Source organism: Drosophila willistoni, assembly GCF_018902025.1.
Source record: "Drosophila willistoni isolate 14030-0811.24 chromosome XR unlocalized genomic scaffold, UCI_dwil_1.1 Seg106, whole genome shotgun sequence".
Classification (NCBI taxonomy): Eukaryota; Metazoa; Arthropoda; class Insecta; order Diptera; family Drosophilidae; genus Drosophila; species Drosophila willistoni.
The window spans coordinates 2,079,266-2,102,541 of record NW_025814055.1 but is presented as its reverse complement, the minus strand read 5'-3'; the positions used below and the strand labels follow the sequence as shown (position 1 = coordinate 2,102,541).

At 38.7% G+C, this 23,276-nt stretch overlaps 1 protein-coding gene across 2 annotated transcripts in view; it reads left to right on the top strand.

Annotated features, from left to right (window-relative positions):
- Positions 1–23,276, top strand: part of LOC6651915 (Ig-like and fibronectin type-III domain-containing protein 2) — a 105,263-nt gene that overhangs the window by 61,922 nt on the left and 20,065 nt on the right. For both annotated transcript variants that reach the window (XM_002074360.4, XM_047011807.1), the window contains exons 2-9: positions 16,452–16,548; positions 16,607–16,777; positions 16,842–16,979; positions 17,046–18,168; positions 18,985–19,198; positions 19,263–19,536; positions 20,428–20,706; positions 21,224–21,546. In XM_002074360.4, coding sequence (XP_002074396.3) covers positions 16,452–16,548; positions 16,607–16,777; positions 16,842–16,979; positions 17,046–18,168; positions 18,985–19,198; positions 19,263–19,536; positions 20,428–20,706; positions 21,224–21,546 — 2,619 coding nt within the window. The remainder of the gene's footprint in view (positions 1–16,451; positions 16,549–16,606; positions 16,778–16,841; positions 16,980–17,045; positions 18,169–18,984; positions 19,199–19,262; positions 19,537–20,427; positions 20,707–21,223; positions 21,547–23,276) is intronic.

Here is a 23,276-nt window from a genome sequence, read left to right as displayed (position 1 = left end):
CGGGGTGTTAAAAAGGGAATTTTTTTGAGGACTGCTCGAACAATGTGTTCAGAATCATTTAGTGTACGCCAAACAGTCATGCGGGACACTTTTTTACTGGCAAGTGCTGCAAGCCGGGAACAGGACGCAGATGAATTGCTCGCTTTATTGATAATAAGACGTTTGTCGCGTGAACTTAAAACTGGTTTCCGACCACTACTCCGTTTCTTGGCATAATCATCCGGATTCTTCAAAAATTTGCGATTGCGGTGCGACTGCGTCCAATTTCCCTGGATATTTTGGACACAGTCCAACCAGATTTCGAAAAAGCAAGAATGCTTCCCTTTTCCTGCTCCGAAAGTAATGTGGAGCGACCCATTTTATTTATTTAAGTCTTGAATCAATTTTTTTTAGTTAATCTCTACTAAAAATTTGCTTCCGATTCGGTTAACTTAACTTTTCTTAATGTGTCTTATAATTATGATACAACTGCAATCAGACAAAATTCTTCCATTTCCACGAAAAACTAACGGTGGTACTCCAGAGAATGCTAAAAATAGCAAGTAACGGTTATATTTTGCAGCTTATGCTTTGATCTATCTATCTCAATATTTGTTTTTGTAAAATTCCAAACAACATGTAATTGGCGATGAAATGAAATCAAATTTTTTGACTGTCTTATCATTTTGATACGCACCTTACAACATATCCAAAATTCATCCAAATCGGTGATTCGCATACCTGAAGTTCCCCTTGTAAGTTTAATTTAAGACAGAGCCCGGCACTCATATCCCCCGGGGGACGAACTCGTTCGGCATCTCGTATGCGTGTAACCGAACGGCTGCCGAAGACCTCACACACAAAAATCATGAGCAAGAGGGTGGATTCAGTTCAGAGCCCGGCACTCATATCCCCTCGGGGACGAACACGTTCGGCACCTCGTATGCGTGTAACCGAACGGCTGCCGAAGTCCTCACACAAAGGATTTTAGTTCCCCTCAGCATTTCGACGTAAGCAGATCTATGTCGCTTTGTTGAGAGAACACACATGAAAAAATTGATCGCTGCTTTGTTTTCTCTATCTTTTTCTTGCATAAGATTATTTGCTGCACTCGTTTTCTTGATTTGAGGCAGAATTTGATGAAGTTTAATTTTGCGCAGTGTAAAGCAACATACGCACACAAGCAAGTGCACACATACAACCAAACTTTTTTAGCGCTCTCTTTGTGCCGGGCCCGATTTAAGAACATAACCTTTACGGCAGAGGTAGGCGCCCATAGCCCGTGCGGGCACTTTTGCTCGGCAATTGCTCGTGTGGCCGTCTGTGTGCATGCCGTGAGCACGAAGTACAAGTTCAAAGCGTAAAAAAACAGCTAGTGTCGCACAGACTTTTGACGAAAGCAGTACTATGTCGCTTTGTTACGCAGCTACACGCAGAAAAATTGATGCTTCACTTTCTTACATGGCAACTTTAAAAATATTTTGCCATTATTTATATTTTGTCCCTATAGGGTAAAAAGTATATTATAATATAAGCGAACATGCATAATGTAATATAAATGTAAGATATACATGTATGCACATATATGTATAGTATGAAAAATATATACATATAATAGCCGATACAAAATATGCATTCATTTTTATGACATTAAGGTAAAAGGAATTCAAGACTTATGACTGTACTTTGTTTTTTAAGGCGATTCGGTAAAAAAGGGTTGTGGGAAAATTCCGCAGTTTCACTTTCAGTTTAATTATACCCTTGCAAAAAGGGTATATTAATTTTGGTCAAAAGTGTGCAACGCATAGAAGGAAGCATCTCCGACCATATAAAGTATATATATTCTTGATCAGCACGACGAGACGAGTTCAAATAGCCATGTCCGTCCGTCCGTCCGTCCGTCTGGATCAACGCAAACTCCTCCTAGACCGTTGGAGCTACAGAGCTGAATTTTGAATTTTGCATGTAGGCTTGTATATACTGCAGGCATTGTATATCTCGGATTCATCCGGATCGGATCACTATATCATATAGCTCCCATACAAATGGCAAAGTCACGAACAGTGACTTTTCTTAATAACTTCGTTACTTTCTGAGCTATTGTCATGAAATTCAATATTGGTGAGTTAATTTCACATATAAACGAGTGTGCCAAATTTGATCAAGATCGGGTGACTGTATCATATGGCTCCCATAGGAACGATCTTTCGAAAACAGTGACTTTTGTCAATAACTTCGTTACTTTTGACGCGATTGCTTTTAAATTAAACATTTGTTAGTTTAATATATCTGTTAATGACTGTGCCAAATTTGATAAGGATCGGGTAGCTATATCAGTGACTTTGATCAATATCTTCGTTATTTCCTATGCTAAGATTGTAGGCCGTTCTTTCGGAAACATTAGCCCTTTTAGCTTAAACGTTTTTCCACTTTGATGGCTATAGGTAAGGAAAAAGTTACCAAAAAAGTTGCAAGGGTATACAAACTTTGACGCGGTCCAAGTTAGCCCCGGCCCTCTGGTTTTTTTATTCGTTTCTTCACATACGATTCGCGCAGTGTAAAGCAGCTTACGCACACAAGCAAGCGCACGCATACATTGACAGTTTGATCTGGCTCTCTTTGTGCCTACCCCTGCTTTACGGCAAAAGAATAATTCGGTCTAGGAGGAAATCGCGTCGATCCACACGGACGGACGGACTGACGGACATGGCTATTTGAACTCGTTTCTTTGTGCTGAACAAGAATATATATACTTTATATGGTCGGAGATGTTTCTTTCTATTCGTTGCAAACTTCTTACCAAAATTAGTATACCCTTCTTGCAAGGGTGTATTTTTGTACATATGTATGTATGTATCCTAATATCTAGTTGTGATTTGTCTTTAGTTAGGCTTTGAGTTTGATTGTGTTTTTTTTGTCAAAAAATGTTTACACCTTTACACAGGAATCCAATCTACAATGTACCTGCATCCTTATCAGGGCTCGACGGCAGGAAAAACGAAAAAAAAAAAACCGTCAAGCCCGAAACACAAGCAGATATGGAAACATTTTGTGGTAATTAAGAAATATTACCTTACCCAAAAAGATATACAACAAAAAATGGAAAAAAGGACAAAACAAAAGCAGGAATAATAAGAACAACAAGCCATAAAGTAGTCCCACCCAAAGGCAACACACGCAGACATGAGAAATATAGACAGTGGCGTCAACTGCACGAACCCTTACCCCATTATCCGCTGACAGTCCTTATACTTCCCAACATGCTCCATTCAACCCTCGTCCATGCTACATCTATCCCCAACCATTTATGTGTCGCTACCTCTTCACCACATTGTGTCTCTCCTTTTAACATTTTCTAGTGGCTTGCGACTTTTTGGTGTTAACTTTAAATTAGCAGCAAAGTGAAAAGTGTTGTCGGTTGGCTTTTAAAATGTTGTTGCAGTGTTTCTATTTACCATGGTATATATCTCGTTGGCAATTGCCTCTCCTCAATGCCTGGTCCTCAGCTTAATCTAGAGCTTGCTGCCTGCCATTTGTCTGTCTTGGTCATGTTATAAAATAATGTATAAATGTCCTTCTTCATTATATTTCGTATGCTTTTTATGTATATTTTTTCTAATTTACTTAATGTTTTCTACGGCACCTTTTATGATGGCTTTTTTTTTTATATGTTAGAACATTAGGTCATGCTTTTAGTCCTTAACATTAATGCGTCTCACTGTTTCTAATTGCCGCATCTTAAACACAAAAGGAACAGATATGCTGATTTGTTTTTTAGATTACATAAATTATTGTACGATGCACCCATAGGGTGAAATAGTATATCAAAGTTTCCAAAATTTATGTAACAGGCAAAAAAGAATCTTTCCCGACCCCATAAAGTCTATACATTCTTATTCAGCATCAACAACATTAGAGAATTACTTTCACTCGTTGCAGAGGACGGACGTGTTTTTTTTGCGCTTATCAACTTTTATTTTTTCTCGCGATTAAATACTTTTACATAACTCTTAAATTATCGGTTTAATTAATAATAATTTCAACATCCGAATTTTATTTTCATTTCGCGAATTCTTGCTGTCGCTTTTGTTTAAATTTAAATAAAATCAAAACTTACAACAATACTTGCATTAGCGGTGATGTTGTTTTGTTTATCTCTTTTGCTTTTGTGTCATTACCGTTTTAACTAACTCTCGCGCTCTTGCGTACAAATTGTTGTTGCATGTGTTCAATTTGACGCGCTCTCCCGCTCTTTCCTATTCTTGATTGATTTGCGCTCTCGTCTTTTGCCTACCCGCGACTCTGTGATACGTGTTTTTGTTTTTGTGTTTTCATTTCTTTTTATGCTTTAGTTGTGAAGGCTTACTCTGCACATTAACCCTTGTGTCAGGACTGGTCAGTATATTCTTATACACAGATTTTTTACATTTAGAATTTTTATTTTTTATACCATACACCCATAGGGTGAAATGGTATATTAAAGTCGCCAAAATGTATGTAACAGGCAGAAGGAAGCATCTCCGACCCCACAAAGTATATATATTCTTGATCAGGATCAACAACCGAGTCGATCTAGCCATGTCCGTCTGTCCGTCCGTCTGTCCGTCCGTCCGTCCGTCTGTCCGTCTGTCCGTATGAACACCTAGATCTCGGAGACTGTAAGAGCTAGAGCCACCAAATTTGGTATGTAGACTCGTGTAGTATGTAGAGTGATCAAGTTTATTTAAAATTTTTGCTACGCCCCTTTCCGCCCCCGCAATTTAAAAAAAGCGTTTATCTCAAAAACTATTCCAGCTAGAGACACCATATTTGGTATGTATATTCGCTTAGTAAATGCACACATTTTGTATGTATAAAAATTTTGCCACGCCCTTTTCCGCCCCCGTAATTTGAAAAACTTGATTATCTCCCGTATTTTTTTACCTCATGCAACCAAATTTGGCACACTTAAATTTAATACTAATATTTATCAAAATACCAAATTTGATCAAAATCAGATAAAAAACAGTCGAGTTATGCATATAAACGTTTTTCCATAAGGCCGGAGTTGGCCGTTGGCTGGTGGGGGCGCTAGGGTGCTCGTATGATTGAGTGAGCGAGATACTAAGATATGCTTGTAAGAAGCATGTGAAAATGCTTGAAATATTTGCTTTACTGGTGTATGGTATACCAAAGTCGGCGAGACGACTTACTTACTTCATTTTTTGTATTTCCTTTTGTAATTAAATTAAACTTTTTGATAAAATGGTTGTCTGCTCAAAAAATAATTGCATAGTTGCACTAATGCGGTTGACTCCCATGATTATATTCTTTGTTGGTTGTGTGACAATGCGGTTCACGTTAAGTGTGCAGGTTACACAGGCAGAATCAAGGAGTCTATTGCTAAAGGTGGTGGCTTAAAATATGGATGTGATGCTTGCCGGGAGGTCGAGAATGAGATGCGCTCTTTCATGAGGCGGACTAGAGATAGTTTTGACACTTTAAGGGCAGGTTTTAATAAACTCCAAGCGGAGTTTACTGCGGTGGAGACTCAGTTCAGAAGTTTATCGCTTATGAATGAGTCTCCGAAACGTAAAAGGACCAGTCCTTGGGGTGTTTCTGTATCTGTAGATCCGCCAGCGTCTCTTATCGTCCCCGACCGGTCTCATGCACCGTCCACTCCTAATGTACAGCAATTGATATCGTTTAAGAGCCCGGTTGTGAATGCTATTAGTAATGAATTACCGGTATCACCTGGGAATGATCTCTTAAAAACGATGCCTATTGTAGTGTCCGATGTGTCTGGGCAATTACCCATTCCAATGGAAATTGCCGATAGTTCTAAAAGTATCGAGGGCCACGTAAACAAGTTGACTGCTGCAGTGGGTGACTTGTCCAACGTTACTGCTGCGGCTAACGCTTCGGGACCGCGGCCTCTCGTTGGCATACCACCAAAGAAACATATATTTGTTTTTAGGCTAGACCCTGTTGTCACATCTGATGATGTAATAGCCTATATTCGGAAGAAAGTTAACGTCTCGAATATTGCGGTGGAGAAGTTTAAATTTTCTAATTCTCGGGACATTTCGTCCTTTAAAATATCTACCAATATCTTCGACACTATATGTCGAGAAGATTTTTGGCCTAAACATATAATAGTTAAGGAATATACTGTAAAAAAGAAAAATCGGCAACCGATTCGCTTGCCTACAACAACAACTAATACTATTCCTGCCACATCAGCATCTGCTGGTGTGTCAAAAAACTAGCTTCGTCCCTTAACCTGGGTTACCAGAACGTTAGAGGACTGAAATCTAAACTTCCTAATCTCTATGTAGATAGTCTTTCTTTTGAGCATAACATTCTAGCTTTCACAGAGACGTGGCTAAAACCTGATATTGCTGATGCATCGGTTTTTTCCACAAACTTTTCTATTTTCAGACGTGACCGCATTTCTCGCATAGGTTGTGGCGTTCTGATAGCTGTTGATGCTGCTTTATCATCTGAAATGATTCGATTTTCTAGTACCCAGGAGATTGAGTTTGTCGGTGTTAAAAATTAAATTTTAAATCTTTTAATGCTTTCATTACTTGTTCCTATATTCCACCATTGTCAGACATGGTGGTATATTTAAATCATTTAGAGGCAATTCAGTTTGTCTCCTCTTTAGTTTCGAGTCAAGACATGATCATAGTTGTAGGTGATTTTAATTTACCCGCTTTAGCATGGTCACTAACAGATGAATCTACCACGTTGCTGCCCTCTTTGTCACATGACTTTATTGATGGCCTTCTAGGCTTATCTTTATCCCAAGTCAATCCTGTCTTAAATTCTAATGGAAAATAGTTAGATCTCATTTTTTGGATTGGATTCTTCTTATTGTGAGGTTTCTAGGATCGAACTATTTGTTCTTCCAGACGACAAATTTCATCCTACATTAAATTTAAAAATTGATTTGCCCTTGCTTTCACCATTACTTGGTTCAAATGAGTTACCACTAACTAGGTGCTTTCGTAAGACTGACTTTGCCAGCCTTAATGAAAACATTGCTACTACCGATTGGTCTTATCTGTACAATTGTAGTGATATGAACTCGGCTGTTCGTTTTTTCTATGATACTCTGAATTCACTCTTTGATATTTGTGTGCCTCTTGGTAGGCTGGAGCGGCTTAACAAACCTCCCTGGTTCTCTCGCGAGCTATCCAATTTGAAAAATGTGAAGACACGATATTATAAGAAGTTTCAAAAAACACGTCGTTCATCAGATTATGCTCTGTATACAGTCGCTCGTTCAAAATTCATGATGCTTAATACACAATGCTATAAGAATTATCTTCAGCGGTGTAAGCTTCAGTTTTCTTCTGACCCTAAACAATTTTATAATTTTGTTAATTCTAAACGTAAGACCTCTGTGCACCCATCTTTTTTGTCTTTTCAAAATAAAAAATATGAAGTAAGTAAGTCGTCTCGCCGACTTAGGTATACCATACACCAGTAAAGCAAATATTTCAACTTTATTAAACAAATGCATTTTCACATGCTTCTTACAAGCATATCTTAGCATCTCGCTCACTCAATCATACGAGCACCCTAGCGCCCCCACCAGCCAACGGCCAACTCCGGCCTTATGGAAAAACGTTTATATGCATAACTCGACTGTTTTTTTGTCCGATTTTGATCAAATTTAGTATTTTGCTAGATATTAGTATTAACTTTAAGTGTTTGATTGCATAAGGTAAAAAAATACGGGAGATAATCAAGTTTTTCAAATTTTAGGGGGGCGGAAAATGGCGTGGCAAAATTTTTATGCATACAAAATGTGTGCATTTACTAAGCGAATATACATACCAAATATGGTGTTCCTAGGTGGAATAGTTTTTGAGATAAACGCTTTTTTTAAATTGCGGGGGCGGGAAGGGGCGTGGCAAAAATTTGAAGTAAACTTGATCACTCTACATACTACACGAGTCTACATACCAAATTTGGTGGCTCTAGCTCTTACAGTCTCCAAGATCTAGGTGTTCATACGGACAGAGGGACAGACGGACGGACGGACGGACGGACAGACGGACATGGCTAGATCGACTCGGTTGTAGATCGTGATCAAGAATATATATACTTTGTGGGGTCGGAGATGCTTCCTTCTGCCTGTTACATACATTTTGGCGACTTTAATATACCATTTCACCCTATGGGTGTATGGTATAAAAAGCGAGCACTGATTAGGCAATTGCCGATATGTTTGCGAGCTTTTTCAAAACAACTTATTCCTCAACGGAATATCGAGCAAGTCCGTATCCTTATCATTTAAAAAAGGCTAATTGCATTTGCAATCCAGTGATTGATGAAAGTTCTATTCTTAGCGAACTTAAATTAGTTAAACCTGTTTACTCTCCGGGGCCAGACAGTCTTCCTGGATGTGTACTTAGGTTCTGTGCAAACGCATTATGTAAACCCATTTTAAAATTGTTTCTATTGTCTGTAGAATCTTCCTCTTTTCCATCTATTTGGAAGGAGTCGTATATTATTCCTCTGCATAAAAATGGCAAAAAGTCCGAAGCCTCTAACTATAGGGGTATCTCAAAATTGTCCGCTATTCCGAAAGCTTTTGAGAAAATTATAACTTCTCAATTGCAACATTTTTGCAGCTCTATTATTTCGCCATCAACATGGGCTTGTGAAACGTAGATCTACAACCACTAACCTTTTAGAATTTACATCAATAATTATCAAGGGGTTCCAAAATGGTAAACAAACTGATGTCATATACACTGACTTCAGCAAAGCCTTTGAATTCGTTAATCATACCCTATTACTTTCTAAGCTGAGCGACATTGGGTTTCCACCCCTTTTCCTTTCTTGGGTTCGAGAATATTTAACAAATAGAAAACAGAAGGTACTTTTTAAGTCTTCTTTTTCCGTTTCCATTTCTGTGACTTCTGGTGTACCTCAAGGTAGTCATCTTGGCCCTCTGCTCTTCACACTATTTATTAACGATCTTCCATCAGTCATTGTTCATTCGCGTGTGCTTATGTATGCTGACGATGTCAAGCTTTGTCTTACTTATAAAGATACAGATTCATTTAGTCGGCTACAAGCTGATCTTAAAAACTTTCAATCCTGGTGCCAGTTTAATCTACTAAATCTTAACACTACCAAATGTAAGGTAATGACTTTTTTTCGTAACTCTCCTCAACTGGTCACTTATTTTCTAAACAACAGCCCTTTAGAACGTCTAAATAATATGAATGATTTGGGCGTACTTATGGACCATAAGCTAAATTTTAACATCCATATTTCCACCACGGTCACAAAGGCCATGAGTGTCCTGGGTTTCATTAAAAGATGGTCAAAAGAATTTGATGACCCCTATACAACTAAAGTTCTTTTTACTTCGCTTGTCCGTCCTATTTTAGAGTATGGATCTTGCATTTGGTCACCTCAATATGAGTCGCACCAGATTAGACTAAAATCCGTTCAAAAGCAGTTCTTGTTATGTGCTCTTCGTGGCTTAAGCTGGGATCGCAATGTCAATTTGCCTTCGTATTCTAGTAGACTTCTCTTGATTAACCTTCCGTCCCTAACTAACCGTAGAATTATGCTTGGTGTCATTTTTATGCACAAGCTCCTAATTGGTGATATCGACTTGCCTGAGTTATTAGCTCAGGTGAATCTGTCGGTACCATGTAGACGGAGTAGACATCCTTTGATACCTTTATCCCTTAGTCGTTGTTCTTCTAACTATGCTATGCATGAACCTTTTAGGGTCCTCTGCTCTGATTACAACCTTCTATCCCCTGTAATCGGCTCAGAGTTTTCTATTAATATGCTTAAAACATCTATCCTATCCCATTTAGTTAATAGATAGCTATAGTATTATTTGTTTGTCTGTCTTTTCTATTGTGTATTTTGTCCACGCGATTCGTGCCGTGCGGCTGCACCCCTCGGTCGGTCGGGTGGGAGGTGGGCAGTTATCTGCTTGGGCTCGCGCGTAACAGGCTTTGTCCTGGTGTCGTAGGGGCCACTTGAACGTACTGCGCATAGTATCGTCAACGTCCGCTACTGATAAACAACATGTCCGTCCGTCCGTTTGTCTGTATAAACAACTAGATCTCGGAGACTTTAAGAGATAGAGCCACCAAATTTGGTAAGTAGACTCGTGTAGTACATAGATCGAGTTTAATTAAATTTTTGCCACGCCTCTTATTGAAGTAAAACTGATTTTCCCAACGACTTCAAAAGGAAGACCTCAAAAAAATCAGAGTTTTAAGCATTACAAAAAAACAAACTAAAACGTTTTACATTGCCATAAATTTCAAAATATTAATTTATTTTTTCATATTCTTGTTTAAATTGTGAAACTATTAAGCTTGAAACATTGTTAATCAGCAAAATTAAGTTAATGAACGCTGAATGAAACCAAAAACGTATACATCATTTCATTAACAATTATTTTAGAGCCAATATGTAAATACTTACAATATATACATTTATCGGAACGGAAGAATGGGCGGCAGATGAATTCCAAAGGGGCGTGTAGCTGTTGCTTTTGACAGTTTGACGAAGAAACTCGTAAAGAAAGATTTCAAGAGCTTTACTGCTCCTCTATCGTGCTAGCTTACTCTGCTAATAAAATCAAAACTGATTACCACATCATCTTCAACAAGACGCAATACGCTGCGGAATCGAAGCATGTATGTATATCATATTACTCATAGGCAACGCCATACAATTTACTTACAACGTGAACGAGCAAAACGTTAACAACGTTTCACCAGTGAGTGTAAGCGTGTGGGCTGATGAGGGCGACGAATAAAGACTTTATGGTTTCGGGGGTTGAGGATTGTCTGATGAAGACAAATAGATGACAGCAACGCGGTGCTACGTGATGTGCATGCGTCTTCTGCATGCCTTTGTGTGAGTGTACGAGATGGTAAAAGGCAAAAACAATTAATTGAGTGTAAAACTGGGTAAGCATTCGAAAAAAAGATGGTGCCAAGGGCGTGGGGCTTGAGGCAGGTTGCTGTACGTTGAAGTTACTCGCGCTTGTGCTCCGCAAAGTACAACTAAAAATAAATCGCTTTGCAATAGCGCTATGATTTAATCAAATTTGTCACTTTTACGATTAAGCAACTTGTGAAAGACTTTGAGTGTAACACTCCGTTGCGAGTCATTTTGTTGCGCTTTCGGAGATGCAAATGTGTCTCAAATCAAATTATGTCCTAGGAACCATCGAAGTATTCCTGTGGCGATTCATTGGAAATGATATAAACATTTCTGATTGCCTCATTTCATTCGAAACCATGCATATCGTTGAATACTGTTACTTATCTCTAACTGGAGAAATTGTCTTACAGCCTATTAATTTAACTTAAAATGTGATAGATCGGCTCGGCAGTTGATGCTGACCAAGAATACGCATATATATATCTTAAGAAAAGCCTTCCTTGTGCCTGTATATGTATTTTGGGGACTTTAATGTACATATTTAATATACACTTTGGGTCCTTGATATCAAAAGGTAGAAAAAAGGGTAAACAAATTCTCAGTTTCGCGTGCACGTTTTAGATTCGTGACGTTAAGCTTGTCGCCCACTGCACAAACCAATTGTCAAAGTTCTAGTGCTGCCGTGGTTCCTGCCAGCGCACTGTGGACGGAAAGCCCGATTTTTATACCATACACCCATAGGGTGAAATGGTATATTAAAGGCGCCAAAATGTATGTAACAGGCAGAAGGAAGCATCTCCGACCCCACAAAGTATATATATTCTTGATCAGGATCAACAACCGAGTTGATCTAGCCATGTCCGTCTGTCCGTATGAACACCTAAATCTCGGAGACTGTAAGAGCTAGAGCCACCAAATTTGGTATGTAGACTCGTGTAGTATGTAGAGTGATCAAGTTTATTTCAAATTTTTGCCACGACCCTTTCCGCCCCCGCAATTTAAAAAAAGCGTTTATCTCAAAAACTATTCCAGCTAGAAACACCATATTTGGTATGTATATTCGCTTAGTAAATGCACACATTTTGCATGTATAAAAATTTTGGCACGCCCTTTTCCGCCGCCGTAATTTGATAAACTTGATTATCTCCCGTAATTTTTTACCTTATGCAATCAAATTTGGCACACTTAAATTTAATACTAATATCTAGCAAAGTACCAAATTTGATCAAAATCGAACAAAAAACAGTCGAGTTATGCATATAAACGTTTTTCTATAAGGCCGGAGTTGGCCGTTGTCTGGTGGGGGCGCTAGGGTGCTCGTACGATTGAGTGAGCAATATACTAAGATATGCTTGTAAGAAGCATGTGAAAATGCATTTGTTTAATAAAGTTGAAATAGTTGCTTTACTGGTGTATGGTATACCTAAGTCGGCGAGACGACTTACTTACTTCATTTGGCATAAAGTCTAAAAAATCATGGAATGATATGGTGCCTTTTGTTATTTATTTAGAAACTAGACACTCTAAGCTCAATATATCGATGAACTATAGATTAGTTGTTGCAGCCCTGCATGAGAGCCAGGGCCCTAAAGACAAGCATGTGCTCAGATGTTTGTTTACATTTGCAAGCTTTACAAATTTGCTCAAGTTTGAGGTGACGTATTTTAGAGAAAGTAAACATTAATACCAAATTACCTATGGAAAATACAGAGCCAGGTATGCTTAATATAAATTCCAGTTTAGAATTGTGTAGTATGTGTTCAATGTTGTACATGTGTTTTATGTTGTAGTATATGTTTTTCTTGAAAACTAGACCCGAGTCCACGTGAATTATGGAGTAGAACTAATATGGGGCCACTCCCGGCCACAAAGTAAATATGTGAAGTCATAAATAAAAGTACATACTTGTTCGAGGTAATAATCTTATTTGCGTCTTCTTGCATCCCTCTTTGCACATAGCACATATTGCAGCCACTTTTGAATTCAGCAATGCACCGTTGCTTGATGTATGGCGCAACAACACAAACAAATGAAGTAAGTAAGTCGTCTCGGCGTCTTGGGTATACCGTACACCAGGTGAAACAAATATTTAAAATTTCGAAAACCAAGTGTATGTCTATTAAATTGTTTTAACATGCCTCATACCATATGCTATCTTTTACTCTACAAACACACGAGCACTCTTGCGCCGCCACTAGCCAACGGCCAATTCTGCCCTTATGGATCGCGTAGCAAAATACGTTCATACCTATATTTTTCATGTTTCTGGTCCGATTTTAGTCAAATTTGGTAGTTTGATAGAAATAGATAAGAATAATTAGTCTGCCAAATTTGATCGCGATGGTCAAAAAATTGCAAGAGCCAATCGGTTTTTTCTAAATTATGGAGGCGGAAGTGGGCGTGGCAACGTATTAAAATACATATATTCTGCGCGCATACTAAGCCAGTATACATACTAAATTTGATGAGTTTAGCTTTGTTAGTTTTCGAGAAAATCAGTTTTGTTTAATTTTCGGGGGCGGAAATGGGCGTGGCAAAATTTTTAAATAGTCAATATCTGCGCGTGTATTAAGGTAGCTTACATACCAAATTTAATGTCGGTAGCTTTCATAGTTTTTAATAAAAAGTCTGTTTTTTGTAAATTACACGAGTCTACATACCAATTTTCGTGGCTCTAGCTCTTATAGTCTCCGAGATCTGCGTGTTCATACAGACGGACGGACGGACGGACAGACGGACATGGCTAGATCGACTCGGTTGTTGATCCTGATCAAGAATATATGTACTTTGTGGGGTCGGAGATGCTTCCTTCTGCCTGTTACATACATTTTGGCGACTTTAATACATATACCATTTCACCCTATGGGTGTATGGTATAAAAATTGGCCAAAATGTCATAAAAGTGTGGCAAACTTCGAAATGCAGAAGCGCGAAATAAATACAGGTATCCCTTGTATAACGCGGTCCTATACAACGCGTTTTTTTAGCTTTATACAACGCGAAGAGGCAAATACATAATTATGAAAAATGTATGTACATATGTATTATTATTCATATCTTGTATATTTAATTGTATAAGAAAGTATGAACTTTAGTATTGAGTTAAAATATATGTGCATCTGTTATTTTGTATGTATTTTATTTAAAAATGAAGTAAGTAAGTCGTCTCGCCGACTTAGGTATACCATACACCAGTAAAGCAAATATTTCAACTTTATTAAACAAATGCATTTTCACATGCTTCTTACAAGCATATCTTAGTATCTCGCTCACTCAATCATACGAGCACCCTAGCGCCCCCACCAGCCAACGGCCAACTCCGGCCTTATGGAAAAACGTTTATATGCATAACTCGACTGTTTTTCAAATGTCCGTATGGTATAAAAACATCCATAAAATTGTTTTTTCGACTATTCTGGCGAGCATGGGAGAGCCTATCGCGTATAACGCGATAGTTACGTTCCAGAAGAATTGCGCGTTATGTAATTGCGCGTTATCTAAAACATAGATTTCATATAAATTTGGGGGTTATGTCCCAATAGGTTTTTATACCATACACCCATAGGGTGAAATGGTATATTAAAGTCGCCAAAATGTATGTAACAGGCAGAAGGAAGCATCTCCGACCCCACAAAGTATATATATTCTTGATCAGGATCAACAACCGAGTCGATCTAGCCATGTCCGTCTGTCCGTCCGTCTGTCTGTCCGTCTGTCCGTATGAACACCTAGATCTCGGAGACTGTAAGAGCTAGAGCCACCAAATTTGGTATGTAGACTCGTGTAGTATGTAGAGTGATCAAGTTTATTTCAAATTTTTGCCACGCCCCTTTCCGCCCCCGCAATTTAAAAAAAGCGTTTATCTCAAAAACTATTCCAGCTAGAAACACCATATTTGGTATGTATATTCGCTTAATAAATGCACACACTTTGTATGTATAAAAATTTTGCCACGCCCTTTTTCGCCCCCGTAATTTGAAAAACTTGATTATCTCCCGTACTGTTTTACCTTATGCAATCCAATTAGGCACACTTAAATTTAATACTAATATCTAGCAAAATACCAAATTTGATCAAAATCGGACAAAAAACAGTCGAGTTATGCATATAAACGTTTTTCCATAAGGCCGGAGTTGGCCGTTGGCTGGTGGGGGCGCTATGGTGCTCGTATGATTGAGTGAGCGAGATACTAAGATATGCTTGTAAAAAGCATGTGAAAATGCATTTGTTTAATAAAGTTGAAATATTTGCTTTACTGGTGTATGGTATACCTAAGTCGGCGAGACGACTTACTTACTTCATTAACAGAGCAATCGATACATCGGATCCTCTGCTGTCGAGCATATTTTTGAACAAAAGATCGCAACACAACAAATCAAAAATATTACCTCCAGCAGTTATTAACCTCTTAGAAAAACCCTCATTTAATTGTAGTGAAACCATTGACGGTTCAAAATATGATGCTAGCGATGAGGAGTCAGACTCAAATTATAGTCCATTTATTTAAATGCTTAAGATTTCTAATCATTTAAATAATATTGTTATGTATTGGATATTTTATTTTTTGTTTATGTTTTTTGTTATTAATATGTTTTTATACCATACACCCATAGGGTGAAATGGTATATGTATTAAAGTCGCCAAAATGTATGTAACAGGCAGAAGGAAGCATCTCCGACCCCACAAAGTATATATATTCTTGATCAGGATCAACAACCGAGTCGATCTAGCCATGTCCGTCTGTCCGTCCGTCCGTCCGTCTGTATGAACACGCAGATCTCGGATCCGTCCGTCTGTATGAACACGCAGATCTCTCTGAACATGCAGAGCTAGAGTGGTATGTAAATATATAGAGTTAATTGGAATTTTGGTAACGCCCCCAGAATTTACATAAAACTGTTTTTCTTAAAAAGTATAACAGCTACCGACATTACATTTGGTATGTAAACTAGCTTAATAGACGCGCAGATATTGACTATTTACAAATTTTGCCACGCCCATTTCCGCCCCCGCAAATTAAACAAAACTGATTTTCTCGAAAACTAACAAAGCTTAAGTCACCAAATTTAGTATGTATACTGGCTTAGTATGCGCGCAGAATATATATATTTTAATAAGTTGCCAGGCACACTTTGGGCTCCATAATTTAGAAAAAACCGATTGGCTCTTGCAATTTTTTGACCATCGCGATCAAATTCGGTAGACTAATAAATCTTATCTATTTCTTTCAAACTACCAAATTTGAAGGAAATTGGACTAGAAACGTGGGAAATGTACGTATTTATAAGCGAGTTTTGCTAGGCGGTCCATAAGGTCGGAGTTGTCCTTAGGCTATTGTGCTCGTGTGTTTTTGTGAGTGTGAGCGAAAAAACATATGCTATGAGGCGAATTTAAAAGACATATATTTGTTGTTCCAAATTTGAAATATTTTTTCAGGTGCAAGGTATACCGAAGTCGGCGAGACGACTTACTTCATTTCTATTTGTTTTTTTTTTAAATATGATTTTGAAAATATATAAACGAATCGCAATTTGGTCTCATTTTAGGTAATCCGACAGAGAATAATGCTCAAGTCTTTACCTGTTCATATATTAACGATTTGTCTTTTATTCACGGATTTCGTTAAGTCTGGTGTGCCAATTGGTAAGCAGAATTTTAATGGCTTTTGTAAAAGTGTTGCTTAATAATCATTTTCCAAAAGCAACTGGCGGACCTTCAATAATATTGGAAAACAAAGATGCATTGCTAACTTGTGTGGTATCTGAGAACTCTGCCAATAACACAGTAATATGGAAAAAGGGTGATGAAATATTAACCGCTGGCACAGTACGCGTAACAAAGGATCATCGTATACGGATTTTGCACGATGAGAGTAAGTAACACAGAAAAAGCAGAATACAAGTAAGGGCAATTCAAAACCTATTCTCATTACACAGATCCTAAAGAACGAAGTATGGATACGGGTGGGGAGGTCTGGGTCCTCTTGATAAAGAATTTGAAAGCAAGCGATTCGGGTGCTTATATATGTGAGGTTAACTCAGATCCTGTTCTGCGAAGCATACGTATATTGACAGGTATATTATCCTGGTATCCTCAAGTATTATGATCATTTAAATTTATTTGTATATAAAATATTCTAGTCAAAAGCCTTCCCACTTCAACGGGAGAGCATCCAAATTCGACCGATATGGCCACTGTCGAGTCTACTGATGTATTTCTTCTACCTCCTCCACTGAATGCGCAGGACAATCGCAGTTTTTGGCGACCAAGTCAAGTGCCACCTTTAATAACACATGATTTTACCGAGTGCTGTGAGCGTGCCAATGTGTCAAGTCAATGCATGGGCTTTTGCAATGTCCACAACATTTTGGATGGGACGACGGGCATCGATCCCGAAGCATGTGAAAAGGATTTCCCTAGTATAGTTCGCTGCATGGCCGATGGCAGGAACCATGTGCCATGCTGTGTCGAAAAGCAGATCCCAGATTTGTGTCAAGATATGTGTCGTGGAGAGTATACACCCTTTACAGATAAGCTGAAGACGCGGGTATCCTGTGTTCAGCACACTTTAAGTGGTTTGAAATGTATACTGAAAGGGGTGCAGTTGATCCCAAGCATGCCCACGTTGCTGACCATCGATCACGTGAGTGAGACCAAAGTAAATGTTAGTTGGGAACCGCCAGAGAAATTAAGTGATCGTGTCAATAGTTATGCTGTAAATCTCACAACTTTGCACAGTTTCGACCAAGATGAACTAAGCGGCGAAGTGATACATAAAACTTCTTTATATCCCGCAGAAACGTCCACACTGTATAGTGTTTTGCCAAATCAAACATCTCTGACTCTTACGAGTCTAATACCCCTTACAATGTACGCCGTCATTGTGACGGCGGTCAATGAATTTGGCTCGAGCTTACCTAGTGAGCGATTGCGTTTTTTCACTCACACTTCTGCTTCGGCTACCGAATCGCAAGCAGGCAATGCAAATAAACAGACAATGCCCAAACTGCCGGACATTCGAAACTGTTGTGAGTCCAAGGGCATGACTCATCGAATGTGTCTGGACAAGATGTGCGATCCACAGAAAACCGATTTGGCCACACTGCCAGACTTTATGGTATGTGCTCCTTGGTCTAATATCACATTCACATGTTTGGCCAACAACTTGGATCATACAAATTGCTGTCGTGCTCGTGGAATACCTTCAGCGTGCTTCCCACTCTGTGAGGGAAAGTTGACATCATTAGATTTCAGTTTGTTTAAGTGAGTACAATTGTATATGAAATAAGTCAATACTTTTTATACCCTTGCAAAAATGGTATATTAATTTTGGTCAGAAGTGTGCAACGCACAGAAGAAAGCATCTTCGACCATATAAAGTATATATATTCTTGATCAAATAGCCATGTCCGTCCGTCTGGATCAACGCGAACTCCTAGACTGTTGGAGCTACAGGCTTGTATATACTGCACAGCTTGTATATCTCGGATTCAGCCGCATCGCTCCCATACAAACGGAAATATCACGAACAGTGACTTTTCTTCATAACTTCGCTATTTTCTGATCTACTGTCAAGAAATTTAATGTTGGTGTGTTAATTATACTTATAAACAACTGTGACAAATTTGATCAAGATATGATAACTATATAATATATCCATAGGAACGATCGGTCAAAAACAATGACTTTTATGGATAATTTCGTTACTTTTGACGCGATTCAACTTGTCAGTTGTATATTTCTGTTAATGACTGCCAAATTCGATCTAGATTGGGTGCTTTTGTCATATATCTCCCATAGGAACAATCGGTGGTAAACAGTGACTTTGACCAATAACTTTGTTATTTCCCATGGTAGGATTGTGGGCCGTTCTATCGCAAACATTTGACATTTTATATGAAACCTTTTCCACTTTGACGGATATAAGTATGGAAAGACTCACAAAATAAGCTTGCAAGGGTATACAATCATCGGCGCTGTCGAAGTTAGCCCCGGCCCTCTGGTTTTTTCCTTCTTTTGCTTTATCCTTTATTGTCTCATGCCAATTACTACTGTCTGGTTCTTTTATTTTTTTTACAGATGCCTTCGCTTTATGTCTGAATACAGTAGTTGTCTATTTCAAGGCTATGGGGTTCTAGCTGATCCACCATCTAAACTGCGTACGGTGGCCAAAACGGACAATTTCGTAATACTGGATTGGAATAACCCCAAGCGTCTGGCCGATACGGTCATTACATATCATGTAAAATTTCGTCGACTTGGTGTAGGCGATGACTACCTGACTGTGGAGAAGGTATCCACAACTAGTTAACCGTCCCTTAGCACATTGTTTGGCTAATTCATTAAGCGTTTTGCAGCACCAACCTCCGCTAATACTTGAAGGGCTCGACGCGGATGTCTACTACGAGTTCTATGTGGTGTCAATTAATAGGTATGGCAAGAGTGAGCCATCGCCGCGCCTTATAACACGCACACAACCCGCTGAGCAAATGCAATCCCAGCCATCCAAATACAACATGACAACATGTTGCCAGGCATCAGGTCTTTTACCACAATGTGCCCCTCTCTGTTCGTACAACATTCGGCTGTCGGACATTGAGCGTCTGGGTCCGGCATGTCGAGCACAAATGCGTAAGTAAGAGGTGGCTTGTTGTTCTTCCGCTCCTCGTTACCTCCGCCTTTTCTTTACCAATGCCTCCTCTTTATCCGCCTAGTGCGCCTGCTGCTACTCTAGCCGCCCACACAAAACTCTATTTAGTGTCGGCGGCAGCCAGTTAGGTCTATTGTATTTCTACTCCTAGTAGCATATTTTCCTTTTTTCTGTGTTTTGTTAAGTTTAGTTTCGTTCTGGCTAATTTAATGAGGCTGTGTTTGCGGACGTTTCTGAATATAAAATGCAATTCGGCAAACGGCTACTAATGAAAGTTTTTAAGTTATGCAAATAATTATTAGTTGATGAGTCAAAAATACTTTTTTTGGTATGTTTTTTGTATGAAGCTTACATGCTGTCTATAGGAAGAGCAATTTTAATTGTCACCAATAGCTGTTTCGTTACTTGATTTCCAATGAGAAATACAACTTTACGTCCCTAGGTTAAGGTATACTCCGAAATGCGGTCCTGAATTTCGCAATTAACCTAATTGGCTACCACAAAATGGGATGAAATAAAAGAGAAACGACCGGCCATCATCAATTAAATTATAGAACACATTTTGTGTCTATAACATGATGACTGTGTTCAATATCCGAGAAGATTACTCAGCAACTTTAACCATGTGATAACAAATCTGCGATAATTTTCGGCAAATTGACACACATTGCCATCTCATGGTTGTAAGCTCTCAAAAGGAAATGCAAAATGCTATAAATTAAGGTCAACCTTTTGGATGAGAGCGTTTGGAAAATAAGTGGAGTCAAGCAGTTTAAATGAAGAATTATTTTTAAAGAAAATTGATGACCAGATGTTCTAGAACTGAAACAATGTCGGTTTACGGAAATTCTAACTATTTTGTCTCGATTCAGCTATCCTGGTACGTTGTGCTGCTGGTGGACGGGATCACAGTCCTTGTTGTAGTCGACGCGGTGTCATTAACACCTGTATGCCACTTTGTCGTGGCGTTATGCCGCTTGCGTTGACCACAAAATCGGCCACTGCGGCAGCTGCAGCTTCAACAAACAGTGGAACCGTGGTAGCAGGTGCTGCAACTTTAACGTCGTCAGCAGCGCCGCCAACATCAGGGAGTAACTATATGCCCGATTGTTTATCATATGCAGGCAACATTCTGCAATGCTTTGAGGAAGGTAAGTGAGCGTTAAGTGGACTAGTTATGAAGGTAGCTGTCAGTCCTTGGCTGTCAAATAGGCTATGTGTATGTATTCCATTGACGAAAGTCCTATCACTCTGACTTCTTAGTTTGCATCGTGTCCTTTTAGTGACACCTGAATTTCTAATATCTATTCGATAACTGTTAAACATTTGAACCGCAAAAAAATCCGGATTTAACACAAAATTCCTAAAATTTAACTGTTTAGCAAGAGCTACATATATATGTATGTATGTATGTATTGGTGCTGTGCCTCGTTTGTGTTTACAACTAAATGTTTGTTTAATTGCGTATGTGTTCAACGTTGAGCTTAACCATAAGGATGCATTTGCGTATACGTATCCCAATGAGTATACGCCTGGTTGAACGTCATTGTGCGTTAAATTATTTGGTCAGAGCTTTTTGTTGGGCTTAACCCACAAAATTGGCAGACAAAACCAATATTGGTCAATTGAAGTTGTTTTATAAAATAAAGACCCCCGACTCTCTCGTAGGCACCCAAAATATACCTGGACCACCTGAAGACGTGCATGCCACGTTTGTGAACCAAACTACAATCAGTTTGGTCTGGTCGCAGCCCGATGTGGATAATTACTCAACGGGTTTCAGCATGTCTTCACCGCTGGACTTGGTTACTGGCGATGAGCTGGCTGCAGTAGCTGGTAATGTTGCAACTCCCCGGAATGCGGATGTGGAAAAAGAGATGACATCATCAGAGTTTACCACCCCAAGTCCTGCTGATGATATTGATTTTATTGTACAATACGGCAAAGTCAATGACATGACCATGTATGAGACAGTTGCCAAATTAGAAAATGTAAGTATCCAAGTTAGCAATACAATAGAAATCAAAAACATTTGCCTCTTCTTTGTACCTGTTCCTGAGATCTGAGAATGGGGCAGCGCGCTTCATTTGTATATGGGCCAGCGGGTGGTATTTATTACAAATTTTTGCTTTTTGGGCAAGTGTAAATTTAGGTATTTCGGCCGAAATGTCAAGCCAGACCAAACATTTTAAATTGTGCTAAGCTCTTTGCAATACCCTTGCAAAAGGGTATTTTAGTTTTAGTTAGAAGTGTGCAACGCATAAAAGAATGCATCTTATAAAAAACCAAAGGGCCAGGGCTAACTTCGACCGCGTCAAAGTTTGTATACCCTTGCAGCTTTTTCGGTAACTGTGTCCTTATCTATAGCCATCAAAGTGTAAAACGCTTTATCTAAAAAGGCTAATGTTTGCAATGTTATGTTCAACAAAGCCGTCTGTCCAGTATGAGACCCAGATATTTTACGGAAGTGCTTTGTGGGCTTACCTAACCATCTAGGGAGACCGGTGGGCAGTTGTTACCGCTGAGGGCAAACGTATTCAAAACATTCTAGTCCAGGTTTATAGCTATGCTCCTTTAGCCAAAGCTCAAGAACTAAAAGCTCAGATATTGTGCCCATCAATGCCTCTGCTGCATAATATGTATTCAGCTGCCAGGAATGCTGTGCCATCAACTTAGATGTCAGCTGTTGGCGGGTAATGGGACACAATATGCATGTCGGATGTGTATAATGTGTTGAGTAACGCCCGCAGCGCACTTTCTTGTGGATTTCCAGCTGCAACAGCTTTAATTGATGATTCCGCTGATCCTATTGTGATGTAAAATTGTCTGTGGTTCAGGAAGTTTTTGATCAGTAGATATATGTATACATATATATAGGAATAGTATGTTTTATCACCGTACATACTACACAAGTCTACGTACCAAATTACGCACAACGTCGATTTTTCCTATCCCATTTTAAAAATTTGATATTTATACGCGATAATTGCCACGCCATAAATTAACACATTAAAATTCCTCACTAACATTATATAACCACATAAAATGAGAGTCGATAATCTGATGTAGGAGAATGATGGAGAACTCAAACCATCCGTAAATTTTTTCCCCATTCCTCTTTGCAAGCCTATTTTATGTGTAAACATTTCAGTGATCGGCAGGCATAACTAATCCTATTGAAATTGTGGGATATGATTATTTAGATATTCCAACTTTTTCGCGATTTTTCGGAATATTTAATCGTACTTTATCTCGACCAGGTTATAGATAGCTTAAGTATCTACTTAATTATTTCATTTCAATACCTTTGAAAGCGGTGGCGATCAAGATATAAAAGGGTATAAAAAATCTGTTCCGCGACGGACGTTGTGATTAAAATAATATAAAAAGTTTAATGAAAAACAGAGAGTAATACTTGGACAGCTTTATTTGTCAGAATTCAATGCAAAATTTAACAGCTGGAATAATTTACATTTCAGCGATGAAAATTTGAAAGTTCTTTAATAACTTTATGCACTAGTTAATATTAATTGATATGCCCATAAAATATGAAGCTCAAAGCTTTTACAATTAAATATTTTTGGGAATATTTATTTTTGGTGTCCTGACAATGCTAATCCAATTTAAAGATATAATCTTTAATATCTGTCTAAAACATACAGCCTTAGAGCGTGGGTGGTGACAGAATGTGCTGTACATACGGACAGAGTTCGTTAGAAGA